This window comes from Ranitomeya imitator, chromosome 3 (assembly GCF_032444005.1).
Source record: "Ranitomeya imitator isolate aRanImi1 chromosome 3, aRanImi1.pri, whole genome shotgun sequence".
In the NCBI taxonomy this organism is placed as follows: Eukaryota; Metazoa; Chordata; class Amphibia; order Anura; family Dendrobatidae; genus Ranitomeya; species Ranitomeya imitator.
Window position 1 is genome coordinate 604,239,681 of NC_091284.1, and position 26,612 is coordinate 604,266,292.

At 47.9% G+C, this 26,612-nt stretch overlaps 1 protein-coding gene across 1 annotated transcript in view; it reads left to right on the forward strand.

Moving 5' to 3' along the window:
- RBM26 (RNA binding motif protein 26) overlaps positions 1 to 26,612 on the forward strand; it is a 122,087-nt gene that overhangs the window by 86,857 nt on the left and 8,618 nt on the right. The window contains exons 14-20 of the mRNA XM_069758067.1: positions 342 to 473; positions 1,055 to 1,126; positions 10,083 to 10,205; positions 13,206 to 13,280; positions 15,925 to 16,092; positions 17,000 to 17,104; positions 26,084 to 26,284. Of these exons, the coding sequence (XP_069614168.1) occupies positions 342 to 473; positions 1,055 to 1,126; positions 10,083 to 10,205; positions 13,206 to 13,280; positions 15,925 to 16,092; positions 17,000 to 17,104; positions 26,084 to 26,284 (876 nt within the window). The remainder of the gene's footprint in view (positions 1 to 341; positions 474 to 1,054; positions 1,127 to 10,082; positions 10,206 to 13,205; positions 13,281 to 15,924; positions 16,093 to 16,999; positions 17,105 to 26,083; positions 26,285 to 26,612) is intronic.

Consider the following 26,612-nt stretch of genomic DNA (forward strand, 5'->3'; position numbering starts at 1 on the left):
ATAAATGTGCCCCTGCTGTGTACTGTGTAATGGCTGTGTCTGGTGACATCTGGCCAGGGCAGAGTGCAAGAGAGTTTACAGACATTATAGCAGGGGATCACAGCTGATTCTTTGAGGTAAAATTTAAAACAAGCAATGTTACCTCAAATGAAGACTCATCTGCATTTGTGTGCATGAAGTTGATTAGCTGTGAGCAGTCCATGGCTTAGAGTTTGCTCTGTGGTTCCACAAGTGGTAAACATCAGCGATCTATTTCTTTACTCCCAGTCGATTGCTTTAATCCATGTCTTGTAACAGCTAATATGCATGTGAAGTAATATTTGTGGTTTCCCTGTTTTCAGGCTGATCAGATTAATGTTCAGCCTCAGAATTCACCAGTTATCAAACAGTCCGTAAAAGAACGGCTTGGACCTGTTCCTTCCAGCAACTTGGAGCCGGCCGAGGCCCAAAGTGTGAATACAGAAATATTACAGGTATTTTGTACTTGTATGCATAATGCCATTCTCTGTGTCTTCTACAATGATAAAGTATTTGACCTGTTTGTAGACTCCTCCCAGATTAATGTTCCTTCTAATTTGTAATCATTGTGTACATATGTAGCAGAATTAAAGGGAATCTGTCAGCAGGTTTTTGCTATTTAGCTGAGAGCAGCATTAAGTATAGAAAGAGACATTGAATCCAACGATGTATCACATACTTTACTTAATCGGTTCTGACACGATCAACTTTTTTATATTTAGCAATGCAGCAAACGGAGAAAGATGCCCCGCTCCCACCAGGCTCTATATGCACATAGTCTATAGACAGTGTGCTGGTTATCACAGGGTGGGGAGTCAGACTAGCATGCATTGCTGTTCTAATCCAATTATCACCAGGTGATAAAACCTTTCTTTAAAGTAAACAACACACAGCCTGACATGTGACATATCATTGAAGTCTGTGTTTTAACCCCATACCTCATGCTGTCCTCAGATTACATAGCTAAAACCTGACAGATTTTCTTTGTGTTACTCGTTTAGCACTTGCATTTAACTCATTTACTTTTTTCCTACAGGCTGTAGCAAAAGTGTCAATAAAAGAGAGATTGGGTTACATTACAAAACACACTCATCCCACCACTGAAAAGGTGAGTAGCATACCTGCTTATCTAATGAGTCAGTGCAATGATTAGCCACCGTCCTCTAAAACCCCCTAGACTCCCACTGCCTGTGTCTGTGCAGAGTCTCCATTGTGTTCTATGAGATGCTGCCTGCCACTGCTATCCTCTGCCTCCCTGCTTGTAGTAGCTGACAGGTAGATGCCCATCTCAAGGAGATGGCTTACAGGCTGGAGGTGCATCATGGAGAAAACACAGAGGTTTAGTCATTTTAGGAGATTTAACGTTACTGAAGGGAGATGCATTATTGGCTGCTGTTAGACCCGATTCAGAGCAAGTGTGGTGTGATGATACTGTATCCCCTTGGAAATGCAAGTGGGAATATCAGGGATCTAGGCCCCGAATCTTTAGGACTGGAGTTTCCTACACTAGTCCTAATGATGGGTTGTCCAGGAATTCAGTAAGACCCGCACCACTTGTTTCGGCAGGCAGATCAGTGGCGTGCACATTGCTAGAAATGTTACTCCAGTGGAGGACTGGAATGGCGTTTTTGGTGTAAGAAACTGTGAATTTGACAGGTGCGCGTAGCACTGGCAATTTTGGTGGAGCTGCTTGAAATGTGTTTTGCAAAAAATGTTGCTACTATTGTAAGTGATTTACACCAGTTAATTATCCAAGAAGTGTCTTTTCTCCTTGCGGAGAGTGACATGATAAGCATGCCGAGATGAGGAGACTTAAAGCCGCAATGCTCCTCTGTGTAATATGCTAATTATGCAAAATGTCTCTTCAGAGAGGAAGAGAGCTAGAACTCTAGTGTCACCTATTGGAAGGGTCAACATTGACTTGTAGGATTGCTACCTTCCATTAGGTGGCACTAGAGTTCTAGCTCTTTTCCTCTCTGAAGAGACATTTTGCATAATTTACACCAGTTAAGCAAGTTGAAGATGAAATGATCTCTAAATTGCCTAAAGTTAAACTTTGACATTCAACTGTAGCATATTAACTAAAACAAGTTTACACAAGAGCTTTTACATTGCTCTTTAAAGGGAATCAACAAGTTTTTCTTTTGTAATCTGACAGCACCATGAGGTAGAGGCTGAAACTCTGATTCCAACAATGTGTCACTTAGTTTACTGGGTGCAGCAGCTGTGACAGAATCCCAGTTCATTCTGCTGCAGATTTAGCACAGCTTGGAATGTTGAGCCCTGTATAACCCCGGCCGCACAACAGTGTCGGCTTTCTGTGGACATTGTATGTTGATGGAGAGCCGCTAATTAGGGATGAGTGAATAGCTTTGGATAAGAGTACCGTCACACTAAGCGACGCTGCAGCGATACCGACAACGATGTTGATCGCTGCAGCGTCGCTGTTTGGTCGCTGGAGAGCTGTCACACAGACAGCTCTCCAGCGACCAACGATCCCGAGGTCCCCGGTAACCAGGGTAAACATCGGGTTACTAAGCGCAGGGCCGCGCTTAGTAACCCGATGTTTACCATGGTTACCAGCGTAAACGTTAAAAAAAACAAACACTACATACTTACCTTCCGCTGTCTGTCCTCCGGCGCTGTGCTTTCCTCTGCACTGTCAGCGCCGGTCAGCCGGAAAGCAGAGCGGTGACGTCACCGCTCTGCTTTCCGGCTGGCTAGCGCTGACGCAGGATGCAGGAGGAGTGCAGAGAAGCAGAGCGCCGGGGACAGACAGCTGAAGGTAAGTATGTAGTGTTTGTTTTTTTAACGTTTACGCTGGTAACCAGGGTAAACATCGGGTTACTAAGCGCGGCCCTGCGCTTAGTAACCCGATGTTTACCCTGGTTACCAGTGAAGACATTGCTGGATCGGCGCCACACATGCCGATCCAGCGATGTCAGTGGGAAGTCCAGCGACGAAATAAAGTTCTGGACTTTCCTCAGCGACCAACGATCTCCCAGCAGGGGCCTGATCGTTGGTCGCTGTCACACATTACGATTTCCTTAACGATATTGTTGCTACGTCACAAAAAGCAACGATATCGTTATGTGTGACGGTACCTTAACTCCTTATCCGAATAGCTATGTAGCTTACCGAATAGCTGCATCGGGAACCCGGATACCTGGAGCGCTCCTGATAATCAGCTGTTCAGTGCCGCAGCTGCATGTGTCGCGGCTGTGTGACAGTCACAATATACTGTCTCTCCATCCAAGTGCTGTGACTGTCATGCAGCTGCGGGGCCGGACACCTAATTCTCGGAGCGCTGCGGATATCCGGGTTCCCGATGCAGCTGTTTGGATAAGGAGTTATCCAAAGCTATTCGCTCATCCCTACTGCTAATCACTGCTAGGTGCATGGTTGGACATTTGGCGCATAAGAACTAGTTAGATAATTGCTGCTGATTAAACATTGAATTTGTTGAGACAGAAACCCAGCCTAGTAAGTGGAACATCCCTGGACTCAGTATCTCCATTCCTACATCATGCTGCTCTCCATACATATAAAGGAAATTTGTCACCAGGATTTTGCCACCTACTCTGAAAGCAGCATAAGTTAACGTGCAATCAATATATCGTTTGCTGTAGTTTTGTTTTCTCTATCGCCTTTCATTGGGGGACACAGAAACCATGGGTGTATGCTGCTGCCACTAGGAGGCTGACACTATGCAAATAAAAAAGTTAGCTCCTCCTCTGCAGTGTACACCCTACCGACAGGAAGTAGGATATTCAGTTTAGCTTAGTGTCAGTAGGAGGTGGACACGGGTCTTTCATTAGACCCTTATCTACCTCAATGTGCGTAGTTTCTTTTCAGATTTTTCCGGAGGGATACAGGGTGAACAGTCACACCTGTAGTCCCACTATGCGGACTATGAGTACGGCGTGTACTGCCACCCCGTATCCTCATAGATCCCTCTCCAGGACCAAGATCCTAGCACACCAGCGTGCTCAGAAGTCCGGTCCTGGCTCCGTCCCCCACCCACTCGCCCACCAGAGCCTGTCGGTTGGAGGAGACGAGGACGTCCATCACAGCTCCGTGGACGTCTGATACCTTCAGGTTAGTAACTGCGTGGGATGTTTAGGTGAGTATTTCCCCTAAATTTCCAGATCTTCCCCTTACTCTCTCACGGTGTGGGGGAGTAGTTGGCCCTAAATACGCTGCACTATCTTCTATGGCGGCGCTGATTTTATTTTAAAAGGGATCCTAGGGGCACCAAGACGAGCAGTGGCTCTGCACTACGGGCTATCCCCTTCATCGGGGCCGCAGTGCCCTCCCTGCGGCCGCACTGCGCAGCGGCCGCAATGTCACTTTTCTGGCGACGCCGGCACCGCTCCCCCCTGCGGCCGCCCTGCGGGCTTCGGCGCTGCGATCCCCTTTCCAGCGGCGCCGGCCTCTAATTTAGGTCCCGGCTTCTGCCGGGGCCTACTTCGGCGCCACGTCCCGTTCTCCCTGTGGCTCTGGCAGGCTGCCGCACTGCTCTGCGGCGCACTGTTCCGGGGCCGCGGTTTCTTTTCCAGCGGTGCCGGCCTCTCCTTTAGGTCCCGGCTTCAGCTGGGGCCTACTTCGGCGCCGCGTCCCGTCCCTGCGGTCCTGGCAGGCTGCCGCGCTGCTCTGCGGTGCACTGTTCCGGGGCCGCGGTCTCTTTTCCAGCGGCACCGGCCTTTCCTTTAGGTCCCGGCTTCTGCCGGGGCCTACTTCGGCGCCGCGTCCCGTCCCTGCGGTCCTGGCAGGCTGCCGCGCTGCTCTGCGGTGCACTGTTCCAGGGCCGCGGTCTCTTTTCCAGCGGCACCGGCCTCTAATTTAGGTCCCGGCTCCCACCGGGGCCTACTTCCGGTACCGCGCTCCTTCACTTCCGCTTTCTTCGGGCGGGCTTTCTCCCGCCCGACAAACTGTGCCCTGCAATCTCCGCCCACCGGCGCCATGTGGGCTGTCTCCGCCCCTTCCCCCACGTTGCTGCTGAGCCAGGGCAGGAGATTCCAACGTGCCCGCATTTTCTCCTGGGGGCACAGCACATCATCTGCGCGGATCACACCAGAGGCTGCAGGGCAGCAGCTCCATCTTTCTGTTCCACTGCTGTTCTTCAGGCCTGCAGTAAGTTCCGGACAAGAGTGCCCCAGATGTGTCTACCTGTTCTCCTAGGGGCTATTGTTCCTGAGGAGCATCTTCCAAGCCGTGCAGCTTTCCATCTGGACACCGCAGCGCCTGCCGTGAGTACCTCTGCACCGCAGTTTGACTCAAACCTCTAATCTTCTGACATTTCCCTTAGGGGCCCGTTCGGTCTAATTTTAAGGGAGGTCGCTCCCGGCCTCCTACCTTTTCCTGTGTCTTAGTGAAACACTTTCAGGGTTCGCCTTGTAACCACAAGCTCCCTTCAGGCAGGCCTGCAGCAACCCACATTTTGTTCCCGCTGCTCCGCCTCAGAGCGAAGTCCCCACCCCAGGTTGGGCCTCCCCTCTGTCTCTATCAGTAGCGGATCTCACACGGGTGTCCCAGACCCTTGTGTCCGTGCTCGATCGGTTGCCCCTGCAGCCTTCCGTAGTAGCCAGCGGGTCGCAGGAAGCCCTGTCCGAGTTTTCCAATACAGGCCGTGAAAGATTCAGTCGGGAACGCCAGTCTGAGTTATCTTCTCGGTCCATCTCGCCCCACGGTCTTTCTCTGTGGTCCCCCCCCGGAGTCAGGCGAGGCTTTCTCTGATGTGCCTTCGGAGGATAATTTGGGGCCGGAGTCGAACCATATCTTATCATGAGGGATATGGTTCAAAGCCTCATTGGAGCGTCCAATCTGACTTGTGGCTACAAAGATTCCTCTACGAAACCCGCAGATCAGGCGGTTTCGTTTAGACGGTCTAAACTACCTCCCAAGGGATTCGCTCCTCATCCTGAATCGAGGAGCTTCTGGCCAGAGAAAGAGCGAATTCGACAAGACGTTCTCAAAGAGGAAAGCGTCTTGGAGTCTCATATCTCTTTCCTCCGAATCTCATCGCCAATAGACTTGCCACCAACACAGTCCTCACGCTGTCCGGTGGGGCGACTCTGACAGGTTCCATCGATAGGATCATGGAATCCTTTGTGAATTCGGCTCTCGAACCTGCCGCATCATCCCTATGCCCGCTTGCACTTGGGTTTCGAAGTCGGTATCCGAAGGGGCTAAAACAACTCCGTTGGGGCATTCTAGCTGGAGCTCCACCAGACTGGCTGGCGGAAGTTACCACCCAGATTACTCATGCCGGGGAGTAATGTGTTCTCTGGACGTCGCGTCTTCTGCCGCTCAGACACCCGGTAATGTTGTTGCCAGCCGTCGTTCTGTTTGGCTCAAGAGTCATCAAAGAAGTCCCTTACGAGCCTGGCTTTTTCAAGGATCACGTCCTTTCGGTTCCAAGCTGGACCAAATTATTAAGGACGCCACTGGCGGCACCAGTTCTCTTAGGCGGCAACTTCGGTCCTTTTCGGCCTTTTTTGCGTCGTTTCGCGGCATCAGATTCCTTTTCGCAACAGAGGCCACAGGCACGTTAAGAAAAGAAGGTATTCTTCGACTCACTCCTTCCTGGCGTCCCCGCTACTCCTAAGGTGGATTCTCCAGGTCCAGGACTGGAAGTTCCACCTAGGCATGACCCACGACTAGACTCTAGCCCGTTTCTCCTGTTCCTCAGGGACGTCTGGGTCTCCTCAGTAGAGGACGCATGGGCCAGGGCACTTGTATCCTCTAGATACAAAATCTTCATTTCACGGCCCTGGGATCGTTTTCTTCGAATCCCAACCTCCAAGAGACCCCGCTCTAGTCCTGGGTTTCTTTACAGCCATTGTTTCCCTCCTTAGATCCGGGGTAATCGTTCCCGTCCCAGAACAGGAACGGTTCAACGGTTCACAGGCTTCTCTTCGAATCAGAGGACGACAAGGTTCGTCCCAGTCCGGATCTCAATTTGCTGAACAGGAGGTTTCGTCGGAGACACTTCAGGATGATATTCCCTCGTTCAGTAATCGCTTCCATGGAGGCTCAGGAATTTCGGGTTCAGGCTCCCGAAAGTCTATCCATCTTCCCGACACTCTAGCCGTTGCGGGTAGATCGTCAACAGGAAGAAGTTCCGTCTTGTTCAGCGCCTCGTATCTCCGGGCATGTTCTTCGACACTTGTCGGACCAGAGTCTTCCTTCCCGAAGACAGGATATCCCTCCTTTGTCAGGAAGTTTGCTTGCTCCAGGGTTTTTGGCTCCCCTCCTTTCCGATGTGCCTTAAAGGTCCTAAGGAGGTTGGTTGCAACATCGGGAGCAATTTTCCCTTCGCCCGTTTCATTCAAGACTTCTTCAGCAGGCTATTCTATCACAGGGGGACAGGTCTGTCTTCTCCCTGCATCGTCCGATCCGGCTTTCCCCCGGGTCAAACGGTTCCCCGACTGGTGGCCGAGGTCACTTCTCTTCTCGCAGAGTAGATCCTTCACAGCATATCTTTCCTTTCAGTTCCCTGGCAGGTGGTGACGACGGACGTCAGCCCGCTCGGCGGAGGCGCGGGGCTTTGTCACCTGTTCTTTTCAGGGTTGTTGGTTAGTGCAGGAGTCCTCCTTGCCGATCAATGTCCTCGAGTTCCGGATCATCTTTCTGTCTTTCCTTCACTGGGTAAGGATTCTCAGCAGCCTAGACAGACAATGACACAGCAGTGGCATATATCTACCACCAGGGGTGGACTCCGCGGTCTCTGGCCTCGGCCGAGTTTCCAGGATCCTCCTTTGGACAAAGGTAACGGTCCTGGTGAGCTCCGCAGTGCATGTCCCCAGCGTGGACATTTAGGCCGCCGACTTCCTCGGCCGCGAGGGCCTTGTGGCAGGGGACTGGTACTTCAGGAGGTTTCCTATCAGATTGCTCTTCGATTGGGGGACTCCAGATGTGGACCTCATGGCGTCCCGATTGAATAGGAAGGTCCCTTGGGTCGGTCCAAGGTCCCGCGATCCTCTCACAGTGGTGTTAACACTCTGGCCATTCCTTGGTTGCAGTTCGCGCTCCCCTATCGGTTCCCACTCCTTTCCCTTGCTTTCCAAGCTGTCGAAAAGATCAAGGCGGGATGGGTGTCGGTCATTCTGATCGTCCCGGATTGGCCCAGGAGGTCTTGGTTTGCGGACATCATCAATCTTCTCCCGGTCACCCCTGGTGCCTTCCAAACAGACCCGATCTGCTGTCTCAGGGTCCGATCTGCCACCCGAATTATCGGTCGCTCAGTTTAACGGCGTGGCTGTGGACTCCACAGTTCTAAGAGCGTCCGGTCTTTCGGCCCGGATGGGTCACGCTATAATCCAGGCTAGGAAGCCTTCGTCTTCTTTCAGGATCTACTATCGTACCTGAAAGGCTTACTTTCGTTGATGCGAGTCCAACCGCTTTTTACCTATGTCCTTTCCCTGCCTTCCATTTGGTTTTCCTTCAGGCAGGACTGGATTTGGGCTTAGCTCTCAGTTCCATAAAGGGCCAGGTTCCTGCGCTCTTCTTCCCTTTAAGAAGACGTTATCTTCTCAGCCACAGGTTAAGACCTTCCTTCAAGGAGTAGCCCACGCTGTCGCTCTGTACAGGGCCTCTGTGGATTCATGGGATTTAAAGGTTGTGCTGGTTATTCTCAGGGGTTCCCCCCTTTTGAGCCTCTCAGGGAGTTTTCCCTGTCAGTTCTATCTCGGAAGGTGGCTTTTCTCAAGTCCATCTCTTCGATCCGCCGCGTGTTTGAGTTGGCGGCCATTTCTTGCCGACCTCCTTTATGGTTTTTCCACCAGGACAAGGTGGTCCCAGGCCTCCGCCTTCCTTCTTTTCACGAGGTGGTTTTCATCTTTCCACCTCAGCGAGGACATCGTTCTACCTTCCTTTTGTCCAGCTCCGACTCATCCTCTGGAGCGATCGTTGTACAGGCTGGACCCCGTCTGGGCAGTGAGGATCCCTGGCTAGCACGGCCGCTTTCCGAAAGATGGATTCTCTTTTCGTCATCCTTGATGGCGTGCGTGGAGACCTGCTGGCTTCCAAGGCGACTATTGTTCGCTCGATCAGAACGGCAATTTTGGAAGCTTACCGGGTCAAGAACAGAGTGCCCCTCCTGAGATAAAGGCTCACTCTACCCGGGCAGTCGGCGCTTCCAGTGTGGTACGTCACAGGGGTTTTCGCCGACGGCTTTGCAAAGCGGCAACCTGGTCTTCCATCCACACGTTTCGCCGGACTACGGCGGACTCCAGCCTGGGCACAAGGATCCTGCAGGCGGCAGTGGTGAGTCCTCGTACTTGATGGAAGTCTGTTTTTCCCACCCCAGGGACTGCTTTGGGACGTCCCATGGTTTCTGTGTCCCCCAATGAAAGGCGATAGAGAAAACAGGATTTTTGGTTGCTTACCGTAAAATCTGTTTCTCGGAGCCTTCATTGGGGGACACAGCTCCCTCCCAAGTTGAACAGCTCTGTTTACTGTATACGTTTGAGTTCTTTGAATACTCTTTGAGTGCTTGAAACTGTTAATCTATGGAGCGCCGTGGAATTTGTTGGCGCTATGTGGATAAAGTTTATTATGTTATTATTATTCTTTCTCTTTTACACGTTGCTTCTCCTACTGCTTTCTCACTAACTGAATATCCTACTTCCTGTCGGTAGGGTGTACACTGCAGAGGAGGAGCTAACTTTTTTATTTGAATAGTGTCAGCCTCCTAGTGGCAGCAGCATACACCCATGGTTTCTGTGTCCCCCAATGAAGGCTCCGAGAAACAGATTTTACGGTAAGCAACCAAAAATCCTGTTTTACTCATCTCCGCATTCAGAGAACTGGTAGATCTGCAGCAGACAAAATGGTGATTTTTTTTTTTTTTAAATCAAAATTACAGCCATCAGGTCAGTAGGTGGTGAATCCCTGGAATCAGGGTCTCTGCCCCAACAATGAACTGCTCTCGGATTGCATACCAAAAGCTGTTGACAAATTTGCTTTAGTAGCTTATGTTGCACGATACATGTGCAAAAGCTGTTGTAGTGCTGCTGTAAATGAACGATATGGAGTATTTTATGTTTTCTTCTTATTTGTAGGTATTGTCCACCTCTACAGGACTCACGAAAACTGTTTACAACCCAGAAGCTTTAAAAGCCATCCAAAAATCTGTAACCTACTCTACTGCAGTGAACAACACTGATGCACAGAGAAAGAAACAGGTAATCATGAGATTTCTATTGATATATTAAATGTGGTGCTGCAAAGCAGTAAGTATGTGATGTTGTTTGTGCCGTTTATTCTGTTGTGTGAGAATGTTGTGTTGATGGCCTAGTAAGCAAGTGGTTTCAGTCATCCTGGCACGGCCCCAATAATGTCTGCCAAGGAGCTGTTTTATCTTGCCTACCTGTGCATGTGAGTTATCGGCCATTCTCAACCCCACATATGTACAGAGTCCTTGTATTGTACTTGGCGAAGATTTGATTGTACTCTGAGCATGTGCAGCTAAAAACCCTGAAGGCAGCAGTTGACGAAAGAAGGGGAATTAAAGGCACAAGATGGAAGTATATTTAGTTTCACTGCTTCCTACTAATGCTGCATTCTTGTTAACAAGTGTTCATGTAGGCCATGTACATAAAAAAGCCTAAATGCACCACCTTAGTGCCATAACAATCACACAGCCCACTGACAAAGCCCATGAAGCGAAACGTGCGTCGGGGCAATGGTAACAACGCTCATCATCCCACATGGGTAAGCACCTTATGATAGAACTATCTATGGCACTTTATGTATAGCAATAGTCCTGGTTCTAGAACTCAGGCACAGTATTGTTATGAGGGCTATACAGTCATGGACAAAAATTTTGAGAATGAGACAAATATTAATTTTTCCAAAGTCTACTGCTTCATTTTTTCTAATGGCAATTTGCATATACTCCTGAATGTCAGAGTGACCAGCTTAACAGCAATTACTGTACTTGCAAAGTCACTATTTGCCCAGAAAATGAACTTTAACCCCCAAAACACATTTCAACATCATTGCAGTCCTGCCTTAAAAGGAGCAGCTAACATCGTTTTAGTGATTGATCCATTAACACAGGTGTGGGTGTTGATGAGGACAGGGCTGGCGATCAATCAGTCATGATTAAGAATGACATCACTGGACACTTTCAAAGGAGGCTGGTGCTTGGTATCATTGTTTCTCTTCAGTTAACCATGGTTATCTCTAAAGAAACACGTGCAGCCATCATTGCACTGCACAAAAATGGCCTAACAGGGAAGAGTATCGCAGCTACAAAGATTGCACCTCAGTCAACAATCTATCGCATCATCAAGAACTTCAAGGAGAGCGCTTCCATTGTTGTCAAAAAGGCTCCAGGGCGCCCAAGAAAGACCAGCAAGCACCAGGACCGTATCTTAAAACTGTTTCAGCTGCGGGATCGGACTACCAGCAGTGCCGAGCTTGCTCAGGAATGGCAGCAGGCTGGTGTGAGTGCTTCTGCACACCCTGTGAGGCGGAGACTCTTTGAGCAAGGCCTGGTTTCAAGGAGGGCAGCAAAGAAGCCACTTCTCTCCAGAAAAAAACATCAGGGACCGACTGATATTCTGCAAAAGGTACAGGGAGTGGACTGCTGAGGACTGGGGCAAAGTCATTTTCTCTGATGAATCCCCTTTTCGATTGTTTGGGACATCTGGAAAACAGCTTATTCAGAGAAGAAGAGGTGAGCGCTACCACCAGTCTTGTCTCATGCCACCTGTAAAGCATCCTGAAACCATTCATGTGTGGGGTTGCTTCTCAGCCAAGGGAATCGGCTCACTCACAGTCTTGCCTAAAAACACAGCCATGAATAAAGAATGGTACCAGAATGTCCTCCAAGAGCAACTTCTCCCAACCGTCCAAGAGCAGTTTGGTGCCCAACAATGCCTTTTCCAGCATGATGGAGCACCTTGCCATAAAGCAAAGGTGATAACTAAATGGCTCATGGAACAAAACATAGAGATTTTGGGTCCATGGCCTGGAAACTCCCCAGATCTTAATCCCATTGAGAACTTGTGGTCAATCATCAAGAGACGGGTGGACAAACAAAAACCAACAAATTCTGGCAAAATGCAAGCATTGATTATGCAAGAATGGACTGCTATCAGTCAGGATTTGGTCCAGAAGTTGATTGAGAGCATGCCAGGGAGAATTGCAGAGGTCTTGAAGAAGAAGGGTCAACACTGCAAATATTGACTTACTGCATTAACTCATTCTAACTGTCAATATAACCTATTGATACTCATAATATGATTGCAATTATATTTCTGTATGTGATATAAACATCAGACAAACACTAATAAAAACCAGAGGGCAGCAGATCATGTGAAAATATAATTTTGGTGTCATTCTCAAAAATTTTGGCCATGACTGTAGTCTGATGGACTCTTCCCCTATATCCTGTAGGGGGCATCATACCATGATCTACTGATCTATCACATATATATCCTCATAACCCCCACCAGGTTTAATATTTGAAATTGGCTGTTTATCACATTTATACTTGTCTTTGCTTTGAGTGAGAACTTAATAAACCTTTGATATTGTTACCCACATGTAGTGTCTCTCATCTCAGCATTTGTCTGTTTTGGGGCACAGTCACTCCAATATCTCTGTAGGATTCTACAAAAATGACTTTGGCTATGTTCACACTTTGCGTTTTTGCTGCGTTTTTTACTACAGGCTAAACCTGCTCTCATGGCAGTAAGGAAGCTGCTAACAAAAAGCCGGTTTTACTGAGTTTCTATTGCGTATTTATTGCCCTGTTTTAGCGGTCTCTTGTGAAAAAAGCATGATTTAACTTTAGGTTTTTGCACCAAAAACACAGCAAAAACTGAATCCATGCGTATTTGCACTTAGCCATTGTTTCCCATGGGTAAAAAAAACCTGTAAATATGCTGAAAGAAGTGACGAGCTGCAGTTTGGAAAAACTCATAAATTTTCCAAACTGATTTGTGAATGAGATTTCTGAGATATCTTGGACTTTGCTGGCACTGTAAAACGCAGCTTAAAATTTGCAATAAAATCCGCTGCAGAAACGCAACATGTGAACATAGCCTGTACGCTGCATCTCTTAGGCCGCCACCATCTGCTTATTGTGTTTTAATCTGCTCCTGTTAATTATAAGGTTTATACTCTTTCTTTGTTACATGCCTGCATTTATAGCTATTTTTCCCTTGCAATAGGAAGCACTAAAACTTCAACAAGATGTAAGGAAGAAAAAGCAGGAAATTTTAGAAAAACATATAGAAACACAGAAGGTAAGAAATGGAAGCTTGTACTCTACTAATCTATAACCCTTTCCTTACATGTGACACAATGGAACGTCCCGGTCTCTGCAGCCGCCTCAGAAGCTGAACCTGGTGTATTGTGGGTGGTTGATGGCTTTATTCCGCCATCCTGGAGCATTAGCAAGTGGAGCTAAGAGGAAGAAGGGCACCTGTCAATTAAAATAACCATTAACCTGGGGTAGATTGAGGTTAATCTCCGGTTAATAGCATTCTGACAATGTGCAGCACCGACACTGAGAGCCTCAATGCTGGGAGGAAAATAACATTATTCTTCCCCGGTAGCCTAACTCTTTGTCATGGGGCAGACGCTGACTCTGTCACGGCTGTGTGTATAGAGAGCGATGGCTGTAACCGCTCCCATCACTGACCGCTGGCTCATCATTGGGGCCGACTTTCAGTCAGTGCCGAGAGCGTTATTGCCACCGCGCCTCAGACTGAAACTGTGTCGGCGCCACCCCTATGGCTGAAAGAGCGAGGCGGCCAGGGGAAACAGGTTTTCCTCCCAACGCGCTGGGTCTCTGTGCAGATGCTGTACGGTGTCAGAACGCTGTTAAGTCAATATCTGCAGGTGAATAGTGTGTTTTTTACATGGCATATTCCCTTTTAACGCTTTTATATACAACTGTCAGGCCCCCACAGTGTCCTTTCCAGCGCACCATACCACATGCCAATCACTCGCACCCCACTACGCAGTTGCGGGGTGCTGATGAATTGCCATGACAGCTCAGGCTCTGTGGAAGACCTCCCATGCCTGTCACGACTGTGCTTTTACGAAATCCTGTGGTTGGGATTTATAGGAGACCATGATTTTGACTATATACTGTGCAATACTGTGGTATCACAGCATATGGTATAAGTGACCAGATGTTAGCAGGTTTTAGTAGTCCTCAAAGGAGACTAACAAAGGAAAAAGTAAAAGAAACAAAAACTTAAAAATAAAAAAAAGTTATGAAAAAAGTTATGGCTTTTGCATAAAGAGGGAAAAAACGCAAGAATGGAAGATTGCCATATTGGGAAGGGGTTAAAGAGTAGAAGTGAGTAAAAAGGATTATCCATAAATCACGATTAACGATTATTTGCAAAGTTGCAAATTCATTGAAGTGATAAGTGAACTTTGAGTCCTGTCCCATCGCCCTCTGTGTACGCCCCTGCTGGGTGTCCCTTTGTAGGGAGCTGTTGTCACCTGGAGATATTTTGGTGTTTATTTGTTGGCCTGCGCTTGGTTGCCCACATCAGATGTGATGAGGATGTGCGCCATCACCCAGGAACTCTAAGGCCATGTTCACACTTTGCGGCGTCCCTCTGCGGGTTCTCCCGCAGCGGATTTGATAAATCTGCAGGGCAAAACAACTGCGGTTCTCCCTGCAGATTTATTGCGGTTTGTTCCGCGGTTTCCGCTGCGGGTTTCCGCCTATACTATTGATGCTGCATATACAGCAATATGCAGCATCAATAGTAATGTTAAAAATAATAAAAATTGGTTATACTCACCCTCTGATGTCCGGATCTCCTCGACGCTGCACCCGGCGGTCCGCTTCCAAAGATGCTGTGCGAGAAGGACCCTTCGTGACGTCACGGTCATGTGACCGCGACGTCACCGCAGGTCCTGGTCGCACAGCAACTCTGACCGGACGGCCACGTGCAGCGCTGAGACTTCAGAGGTGAGTATAACATGATTTTTTATTTTTATTCTTTTTTTCACCCCAAATATGGTTCCCGGGGCCTGGAGGAGAGTCTCCTCTCCTCCACCCCGGGTAGGAACCGCACATTAGCCGCTTACTTCCCGCAACGTGGGCACAGCCCCATGCGGGAAGTAAGCGGTTCAATGCATTCCTATGGGTGCAGAATCGCAGCGATTCTGCACAAAGAAGTGACATGCTGCGGGTTTTAAACCGCTGCGTTTCTGCGCGGTTTTTCCCGCAGCATGTGCACAGCGGTTTGCAGTTTCCATAGGGTTTCCATGTAAATGGAAACGCTATGGAAACTGCTGCGGACCCGCAGCATCAAAATCGCGGCGGTTCCGCGGTAAAAACCGCAAAGTGTGAACCCAGCCTAATAGAGAAAGCCATAAGTCTGATCATTTCTACTACAGCATTTCTCCTTCACCACATTGGGGGACACAGGACCATGGGTGTTATGCTGCTGTCACTAGGAGGCTGACCCTAAGTTGATACAAAGAGTTCGCTCCTCCCCTGCAGTATACACCCTGCTGCTGGCTTCCAGAGACCCAGTTCAAGCTTAGTGTCCATAGGAGGCACACTGGATTTAACCCTTTTTACCGGACAAAGGGGCGATGGAACCTTTCAAGGCTCCGATCTCCCCGAACCAACAACAGGCGAGCACGGGAGTTTTACCTCTCCGTATCCTCTCCTGCGACATGGGATGCCGCTAATTTTTTATTCTTCTAGTTGCAGTTGACTACAGCATTTGGTATAAATTGGCTCAGATGCCCGACCTGAGTCACCATCGACATATTTTGTTGGAATGAAATAAAATAACATTTAGTCGTTTTTTTTATGTAACTAGCATTAATGTCAGGTAGTCCTAATGTGCAGTAGTAGGTTGCACTCATTTTCTATCATTGCCTTTTGGCTAATCAATTTATAAATTACAGATGCTTATAACCAAATTGGAGAAAAACAAGGGCATGAAGGCAGAGGACAAAGCAGACATTTTGAAAACGCTGGAAACTCTGACTAACAGTATTACCAAACTACGCGATGAGCTGAAGGCGGTCTCATCTACTGGAAATGCTTTGAGGAGTACTAAAAGTAAATCTCAGGTACCGTCCTGCTAGTTGTCACTTGCCCGTTTGTCCTCCACTCTTTGGAAAGTAGTCACAATGGATTATTAAAGCTAGGTATCACCAGGCATGGTCCTGTGGGCTTCAAATCCATCACCATAGGTCATTTCCTCCCAAACTAAAGGGGACAACAATGGTGTGGAATGGGCTTGACGTTTTTATTTTAAGGTTAAAATAATGACTAGTTGAGCAGTGGTGGAAATCTGTGTACAGCGTCACGTCCTCCTTCAGCCCATGTATAGAGACACGTTATGTCCCAGTTATGAATGGCTGACATGGGAATAACCCTTTAAGCAAACAGCGTGCTGTAACAACATGTCGGCACTCAGATGGAGAAATCAGAAATGTTTTGGTTTTCTCCATTCTCTTTTATCTTCTGCCTTCTCGTTAAGAGCTTGCTTACACTTTGCAGTTTTCTGCTCTTTCTTGCCTTGGAAAAACGCGCCATTTTACTGTCCCAGCCAGTGAGTGAGATTTCTGAAATCTTATGCTCTTGCCGCTTCTTTTTTCCTTGGTGCAGATATGAATCTGCTTCAACTCTGCAGCATGTCAATTCTTCTAGCATTTCTGCAGCTTTTTTCACACATTCAAATGAACTGGCAAAAGAAGACACGTAAAAAACCCATGTATTTTGTGCAGCATTTTTCCTGCCAAGAGACCCGTTTTTGGTGCAGATATGTGTACGGCAAATCCTTAACAATAAGTGCCCGCCCCATGTAGGCTGATCGGTCCGCTGCGCTGGAGACAAGCCAAGTACAATCAAGAAGTCGCTGACCCAGGACCTCACAGGATTGGACCAGCATTCTATAAAAAGCATCCACATTTATTTTTTGGCCACCTATTTAAGTGTTCTATTTATTTATTTATGTATTTATTTTTTATAAAGATGCAAAAAGAACTTCTTGATACCGAGCTGGACTTGTACAAGAAACTTCAGGCCGGAGAAGATGTAGCAGACTTAAGGAGGAAATATACAGAGCTACAACTTGAGGTACTTTTCTTCCTTTAGTATTCTTTTCTCTGTGATGTACTGTAAGTGAAGAAGAGCTGATGCGAGATGTTCATATGCAAGGTCAATAAAGCAACTGTTTTGTCAAGTCGCTAGTTTGTTGAACATAGGTGAGAGAATCAATTAGACTTTTTTTATGAGGAAAAATAGAATCATTTTACCAAAATATTCCAATGACCAGTAAATCGGTGAAACTAAAATCAAATGAAAATTTTCCTCCCCGTTAGCCAGGAGCCTGGACGTCACTTAGCACTGACTATGGCTATAGATATAACATTTAATACAATTTCACTGTGTGCTCTGCAGACTAGCTAAAGGAAGAGGACATTGCTGCTTCTAAAGGTTTAGTCTGCAGAATGACTACATAGCTTAAAGGTACCTTCACACTAAGCGACGCTGCAGTGATACCGACAACGATGTCGATCGCTGCAGCGTCGCTGTTTGGTCGCTGGAGAGCTGTCACACAGACAGCTCTCCAGCTGCCAACGATGCCGGTAACCAGGGTAAACATCGGGTTACTAAGCGCAGGGCTGCGCTTAGTAACCCGATGTTTACCATGGTTACCATCGTAAAAGTAAAAAAAACACACTACATACTTACCTTCAGCTGTCTGTCCCCGGCGCTCTGCTTTCCTGCACTCACTGTGAGCACAGCGGCCGGAAAGCAGAGCGGTGACGTCACCGCTCTGCTTTCCGGCTGGCCGTCGCTGACACAGGATGCAGGAGGAGTGCAGAGCGCCGGGGACAGACAGCTGAAGGTAAGTATGTAGTGTGTGTTTTTTTTAACTTTTACGATGGTAACAAGGGTAAACATCGGGTTACTAAGAGCGGCCCTGCGCTTAGTAACCCGATGTTTACCCTGGTTACCAGTGAAGACATCGCTGAATCGGTGTCACACACGCCGATTCAGCGATGTCTGCAGGGAGTCCAGCGACGAAATAAAGTTCTGGACTTTCTGCAGCGACCAACGATGGCACAGCAGGGGCCTGATCGCTGCTGCGTGTCAAACACAACGATATCGCTAGCCAGGACGCTGCAACGTCACGGATCGCTAGCGATATCGTTGTGAAGTTGTTTAGTGTGATGGTACCTTTACCTAAAGGGGTCATCTCCAGGATGAAAAAGCAGCTGCTTTCTAAAGGGTCATTCTGCGCAAAGGAGGACACCGCTTCTTGTAGCAGGTCAATCTGAGATTTACTGCATAGTGTACTAAACCAGCATCTGCTGCTCCATAATATACATAATATTGAGCAGTGTTCCCCAACTCCGGTCCTCAAGAGCCACCAACAGGTCATGTTTTCAGAATTTCCTGCACAAGTGATGGAATTCTTGCCTGTCCAGGTGATGCAGTTATCACTTGTGCAATACTAAGGGAATCCTGAAAACACGACCTGTTGGTGGCTCTTGAGGACCGGAGTTGGGGAACACTGATCTAGAGACTCTCACTCTGTCCTCTCCTCAACACAGTGTTATCTCCAGATCAGAGACAGGAAGCCTCAGCTACACAAATAGTGAGAGAGTGGAGAACACTAACTTGAGCAGACTTCAGTCTTTTCTTAAGGGAGAGGGCTATTACTTAGCGAGGAGTTGCTTAAATTTTCCTAAATATACATGCAAATTTCTCCTTCGCCTCATTGGGGGACACAGACCATTGGTGTATGCTGCTGCCACCAGGAGGCTGACACTGAGTGATACAAAGAAAGTGATCTCCTCCCCTGCAGTATACACCCTCCTGCTGGCTCCCAGCTAACCAGTTCTTGCTTAGTGTCCGTAGGAGGCACACGGACGGGTCTGCTATTGAGACCCAAAGAACTCTTTTTACCTTTTACAACGGACGAATGGGGCTACAGATTCTTTCATGTTCCGATCTCCCCGAACCAACAACAGGCGAGCACGGGAGTTTCACCTCTCCGTATCCTCTCCTGCGACGTGGGAAGCCACTGCCTGAGCTGATTTTAGGGGCGACGGGCCCCTTCAAGGGCACCGATCTCCCCCCTCCCTTATCAGACGAGCACTGGAGTTTCACCTTCAGTATCCTCTTCTGCAGCCAGGCCTATTGCCGGACATTCTGCCCTGCCCACCAGGTTTTACCCTCGGCTGTACAGAGGCACCTTCCAGCGTGGCGTCCGAGCAGCCCCCACTGCACCACCACTATTAAGAGCGGATGGTACAAGGAGGCGGACGGTTCCTCTCCACCTCCCTGCTAAAGGGACGATGGATTGAGGTTTTTTTCTTATCCCTGCACCGTCCAAACAGCAGCAACAGCACAGGATCCTTTCTCTACCTTTCTGACCTGCTGAACAAAGCTGCATACTGGGGTAAGTGCCGGGACTCGAGTGGTTGGAGGGCTCTGCGCATCCGGCGGCTTTTTCCCTTTGGTGCCGGCTGGCTTCAAAAATTTAGCCTCCGGCTTCGGGTTTGTGTAGGCCGCAACCCGGAACTCTGCCCATGCTAGGCCACGCTTCAGGCTCCGCCCCCATTCAGGCGCCTCTCATTCAGGACAAGAACTCTATTCTCGGCGGCCATCTTCATCCTCCTGCCATCTCCGGACACGAGCTCATCTGGAAGTGGCTGCTGCATCGCATCGGCGGTATTCAGCGCTATTCCAGACGGGGGACTCAGAATCTCGGTATGGAGAATCCTCCATCCGCGCCCCTCCCCCGCACGCACCCAGCTTTCCCTGGCTTTGTAAAAACACAAAAGGTTCCCTAGTTTAAAAGGGGCACATTACCAGCATTCTCTGCTCTGCCAGAAGCCGGTCACCTTTCCCAGAGTACTTAACAAATGAGCTCAGGAGCACTCCGCTGCCGCCGATCCCGGCTCTTCCCAGAGTACCTAGTTCCCCTCAAGGGGCTTCACCTCTGGCGTAATCCTTGAAAAATGCCCCGGTCTTAAAGGCACATGACCAGCATGCCCTGGTCTTAAAGGCACATGACCAGCATGCCCTGGTCTTAAAGGCGCATGACCAGTATTCCTGGTCTTAAAGGCGCATGACCAGTATTCCTGGTCTTAAAGGCGCATGACCAGTATTCCTGGTCTTAAAGGCGCATGACCAGTATTCCTGGTCTTAAAGGCGCATGACCAGTAATAATAATAATAATAATAATTTTTATTTATATAGCGCCAACATATTCCGCAGCGCTTTACAAATTATAGAGGGGACTTGCACAGACAATAGACATTACAGCATAACAGGAATACAGTTCAAAACAGATACCAGGAGGAATGAGGGCCCTGCTCGCAAGCTTACAAACTATGAGGAAAAGGGGAGACACGAGAGGTGGATGGTAACAAATGCTATAGTTATTCGGACCAGCCATAGTGTAAGGCTCGGGTGTTCATGTAAAGCTGCATGAACCAGTTAACTGCCTAAGTATGTAACAGTACAGACACAGAAGGCTATTAACTGCATAAAGTGAATGAGAACAATTTTTTTTTTTTTTTTAATTATAAATAGGCCACACAGGGATCCTTACATTAATGCATTGAGGCGGTAGGCCAGTCTGAACAAATGAGTTTTTAGGGCACGCTTAAAACTGTGGGGATTGGGGATTAATCGCATTAACCTAGGTAGTGCATTCCAAAGAATCGGCGCAGCACGTGTAAAGTCTTGGAGACGGGAGTGGGAGGTTCTGATTATTGAGGATGCTAACCTGAGGTCATTAGCGGAGCGGAGGGCACGGGTAGGGTAGTAGACCGAGACCAGAGAGGAGATATAGGGTGATGCTGAGCCATGGAGTGCTTTGTGGATGAGGGTAGTAGTTTTGTACTGGATTCTGGAGTGGATGGGTAACCAGTGTAATGACTGGCACAAGGTAGAGGCATCGGTGTACCGATTGGTGAGGAATATGATCCTGGCAGCAGCATTCAGGACAGATTGGAGCAGGGAGAGTTTGGTAAGAGGGAGGCCGATTAGTAGAGAGTTACAATAGTCCAGACGAGAATGAATAAGTGAAACAGTAAGAGTTTTTGCAGAGTTGAAAGTAAGAAAAGGGCGAATTCTAGAAATGTTTTTGAGCAGAACAATATTGTATCATACAATTATTAGGTTCTGTAGAAGGACGTAGATCTGGGGATTTATTATGATGGAATATAGGCTGAACTGGATGGACAAATGTCTTTTTTCGGCCTTACTAACTATGTTACTATGTTACTATGTAGATGCAGATAAGAGCGAGCCAGTGATCGGATGTGGGGGGTGAATGAAAGTCCAGTATTCCTGGTCTTAAAGACGCATGACCAGTATTCCTGGTCTTAAAGGCGCATGACCAGTATTCCTGGTCTTAAAGGCGCATGACCAGTATTCCTGGTCTTAAAGGCGCATGACCAGTATTCCTGGTCTTAAAGGCGCATGACCAGTATTCCTGGTCTTAAAGGCGCATGACCAGTATTCCTGGTCTTAAAGGCGCATGACCAGTATTCCTGGTCTTAAAGGCACATGACCAGTATTCCTGGTCTTAAAGGCGCATGACCAGTATTCCTGGTCTTAAAGGCGCATGACCAGTATGCCCTGGTCTTAAGAGCACATCATCAATCCGAAGCTGGTCACCCTAACTGAGCTCTGGAGCCTTCCGCCGCTGATCCCAGTTTCTCAGAGTACCTAGTCCCCCTCAGTGGACTCTGTCACTAACCGTAACCCATGGTTTCTCTGACCAAGAGATTGAATCCCTCTGTGAACCCTCTGCGGCTCGGAGTGCTCGCAGGACCGATCTACATGGTCCCTCTCCTACATGGGAGCCGTCGGCTAGCAGGGGCCGCAAGTATTCTAGAAAAACGTACAGTCGTCTAGAAAACTGAAGTTTTCATTTCCTGATCTCTCCCCTATGATTTGTTGAGAACAACGCTGAATATGGATCGGATATTGCCTTGGATTGCCAGAGCTTCAGAAAAAGAGGGACTCTCCTATTTATACCATCAACAAATTGACGAGCGATTCACTGGACAGAAGCCTCTAAGTGGGATGCCATACCTGGTCTGATTTTTATGGGCGACGGGTCCTTTTAAAGGGCACCGATTTCCCCCCCACACCTTCAACAGACGAGCACATGCAGTGTCGCCTCCATGTATCCTCTTCTGCATCCAGGCCTATCGCCAGACAACCTGCCCTGTCCACCCGGGGACCTCACTCTGGGGATGTACAGAGGCACACATTTTTGGCGTCCGAGCACCCCCCTTTGTATCACCACTATTTAGCGGATGATGCAAGAAAGCGGACGATTCCTCTCCACGTCCATGTTAAGAGGATGGTGGATCGAGGGTTCCTAATTTTCTTCTCTGCACGACGATGGCAAGAGACCTGCTGGTTGCAGCCCCGCATTCTGCCACTTGGCAGACTAACCGGGTAGAATTTCTGGTGGTATACCTACCAGTATCCCTGCCTGATGTATCATCAATTAAAATACCTCAAATGGTTGGATCGCAAATCTGGTTCGTTCCGTCTTGTGGTTTCGGGTTCAGCGCTCTACCCTTCCTTAGCCGCCTCATGGGTTGCTTGACCAATAGTCTCCTGGTCAGAGACCTTAACTACTTTGATTCTCACAAGTAGCCTTTCCCCGAAGACAGTATAGCTGGCCAATCATATCTTCTGAGCGGGAGACTAACAAGGGATCGTATCTTTTCTACAGACCCAACCAGCAGTGGAAGCGTTGTCCAGGACAGTCTAGATCTAAGGGATCTTGGTTCCAAAAAGGAGGGTATGAAAAGTAAGACCATTCCTGGACCTCAAACTTCTAACAACGTTTGACAAGGTCCTCCTTTTTCAGATGGAGTTCCTCCGCTCAGCCATTACTTCAACAGACCTCACATTCCTATTTTTCCCCTCTACAATAATCTCTTCGCCTTTCCATTCGCGAACAGCATTCTCAAGTCACGACCTTGCCCTTCGACCTGGCTACCGCACCAGAGTGGTCGCAAGGGTCATGGCGGTTGTCATGTGCTTCTTGCACCCTAGAAGCATGTTCGTCCTGCCCTATTTGGTTGACTTTCTAGCCGCTCTTCAAGGACTACGCTGAGTCGTCTATATCACTTGCAATACCCTCTCACTTGGGCTAGCAGCTAAACTTAGACAAGTTTTTTCCTCATTCCCAGCCCAGCAGATCCTTTTTTGAGGATGATCTGCACAAGAAGGATGGTAATTCTCTCTCGAGTCAAGGTCGTGGCCCTTCAACAAGGAGCTCGTGCACTTGATCACTCATTCCCTCGGTTCATTCAATTCGCTAGGAGGGTTCTGAGGAAAAAGACGTCAATGGAAGCAGTTTCTTTCGCTCCGCTCGTTTTCAGAAAGTCAATCAGGCTTTCAAAGGGTAGTCTCTGAGCTCCTTCCTCTTCCAGAGCCTTCTCCTGGTCCAATGGTTATTAGGGAATACCAATGCCAGTCTTCTTATCCCGATCATTGCTCTGGGGATCCGAACGGTACGGCTAATCCTACAGCAGGTCCACTGCCTTTAGGCGGGTCAACCATCCGTCTTCAATTGGATAATGCCACGGCTGTGCCATACGTCAACCATCTAGCAAGTACTCAGTCAAGCGCCATGGCCGAGGTACCTCGCACTCTGATGGGCCGAGATCTATCATTCGGTGTTCTCAACAGTACATATCCCTGGAGTAGATCACTGGGCAGCTGACATATTCAGCCGTCAGGGTTTCTCCTCAAGTGAGTGGGAACTTCACTCGGAAGATTCCATCAGATCTGCCTTCACTGGAGTTCTCCAGATGTAGGTCGGATGGCGTCCAAGCTGAACGCCAATGTACTCCTGTTCATGGTTTGGCCTCGAGATCCAAGACCATCGCAGTGCATGCTCTGTTCTTCCATGGTACCAATTTCCATAACCCCTCTTTTTGGAAGCAGGAAGGGCCCCAGTGATCCCGGGAGACCCGCACTTACCATGTCAGGTTTTTCTCGCTTGCGGTACTAGTATTTTTCCGTCTTATTGCGACAAAACTGGAAATATGGACTTTCTCGCAGGGACCCTTCACCTGTAGTTCTTCCCTACTGCGTACCGTTAGATCTGTGGGACCTTAATGGTCCTGGGGATCTTACAGTAAACTCCTTTTTTGATCCGGACACACTTTACTGTCAGGAAAGGTCACTCCCCTTTTTTCTCTGCGTTCTTGTCATCCTAATGAGTCTTCAGAGCTCGCCGCTCTGTTCTTTCAGACTTTTTTCCTTATTACCATCAAGGCAAGGTTGCCCTCAAGCCATCCCCTTCCTTCGTTGCCAAGGGGGTATTGTATTCCCACTGTTGCAGGGGCATCGTCCTCTCATCTCTTTCGGCTCCAGTCCACAAAACGGAATTGGTGCTCCATAATCTGGAAGAAGTGAGTGCTCCGAGTGGGTACGTATCGAGGACGGCGTCCTTCCGAAGGTTGGACACTTTACTTGGGCTTCTCGATGGTAAGTAGGCTTCCTGACGGTCACAGGAAGGGTTTAGCCGTTTCATCGGCCATGTTAGCCTGGTGGATTCTTTTCACCATCCAGGAGTCCTTCCGTGCTAGATGTCAGCCTATCTCCCTGTTTGAGGGCTCTAGGCACCAGACGTCGGCAAGCATGACCGCAAGCTTGCGAATTCCTCCAGTCCGCATGCATTCTTGAAGAACTATAATTCACACACTTCCACAGATGTGAGTCTGGGCAGGCGGACTTTGCAGGCCGCGGTGGCGCACTTGTAAGTAGCGGCTACACGGCCTGATCTGATGTTGTCCCCACCCAGGGACTGCTTTTGGACGTCCCATGGCCTGTGTCCCCCAATGAGGCGAAGGAGAAATAGGGATTTTTGTGTACTCACCGTAAAATCCTTTTCTCCGAGCCATTCATTGGGGGACACAGCTCCCTCCCTTTTATTAGTTTGTGCTTGTTTTTATCATTTGATATGTTATACTCTCATATATAATGTGACATGCTGTTATTGATCTCCTACTGCTTTTGCACCGAACTGGTTAGCAGGGAGCCAGCAGGAGGGTGTATACTGCAGGGGAGGAGCTAACTTTCTTTGTATCACTTAGTGTCAGCCTCCTGGTGGCAGCAGCATACACCAATGGTCTGCGTCCCCCAATGAATGGCTCGGAGAAAAGGATTTTACGGTGAGTACACAAAAATCCCTATTTTCTCTTCAGAGAGGAAGAGGACTAGAACTCTAGTGCCACCTATTGGAAGTAGCAATCCTAACAGTCAATGTCGACCCTTTACCAAGCCTTGTCACATGACTTAGGATAATAGCCAAACCAGAATTTCAATTTGCAGACACTGTGTTTTGGGGTACTGCCCCTCATCAGTGCAAAGTGGAGATCTGGTTTGGCTGATTGAGAGGCGTCTGACCGGGATCCATGAAATATCATTTCTACTTGCGGAGAGTGACATAAGCATGTCGAGGTGAGGAGAGGTGGCACTAGAGTTCTAGTCCTCTTCCTCTCTGAAGAGACAATTTGCATATTTCCCAGAGGAGCATTGCGGCTTTAAGTCTCCTCATCTCGACATGCTTATCATGTCACTCTCTGCAAGGAGAAACGATACTTCTTGGATCCTAAAAATACATAAATTATAATATTTGAAAGTCGCTTATTTTTGCTCATTATTTTTTTTGAGGCTTCCCAAGAAATGGAATAAACAGACCTCCCCTGTTAAGTTGACAACTAGTGTATATGACATTGAAGATGAACTAGGTCAGATGTGTCTTTTTATAGTGGTTTCTGATTACAAGAACCACAATTTGCACATGATCAGATCGTACATGAATATTTAACTTTATGGTGAATTGTTTGAGCAGTGTAGACTGGCAAGCTACCGTACTTACTATAGTTTACAGTGAAATGACAAGCTAAGGAGGTGTAACAGCCATATAGTGAAATGCATCGTGGCTTATGGCCTAATGGGTAGCCATACATCAGTATTGAAGGAATGTTGTCAAAAACCTTTTAATAATTTGTTGATAAATCTATGAATATAAAAATATTGCTATCCTTTCAGGCAGCTAAACGTGGAATTCTTTCTTCTGGACGTGGAAGAGGAACACACATGAGGGGTAGAGGAATGTCACGAGGCCGTGGCAGAGGCCGAGGCAGAGGCCGTGGAGTCCCAGTTCATGCTGTGGTAGACCACCGGCCAAAAGCTCTAGAGATCTTTGGGTTTAGTGAAGGTGATCGGCACGATCTCCTTCCTCATTTTGCAGTAAGTCAGACAGACGTGTAGATTTGAACGGTTTTATTTGTATAACCTATATTTTTGGAATATGTCACATGGGTTTTAAATTGTGGCATCATGTATACAATTAACAGCTTGTTTAATTTACAGTTCATAATATCCAATCCTACCCTTAATATCAAGTGGTACATATTTTTTTAAGAATTTTGAATATTTTTTCTTAAAGTTATAGTCTACTTTTAAACAATCATAATAAAAAGTTAATTTGTAATCTTTTTATATCTTAGGTCTTTAAGATATTCCTATGGCATGCATTTTGTCATAAGTTTGCTTAGAGCTGGGTGATGCTGGCTCA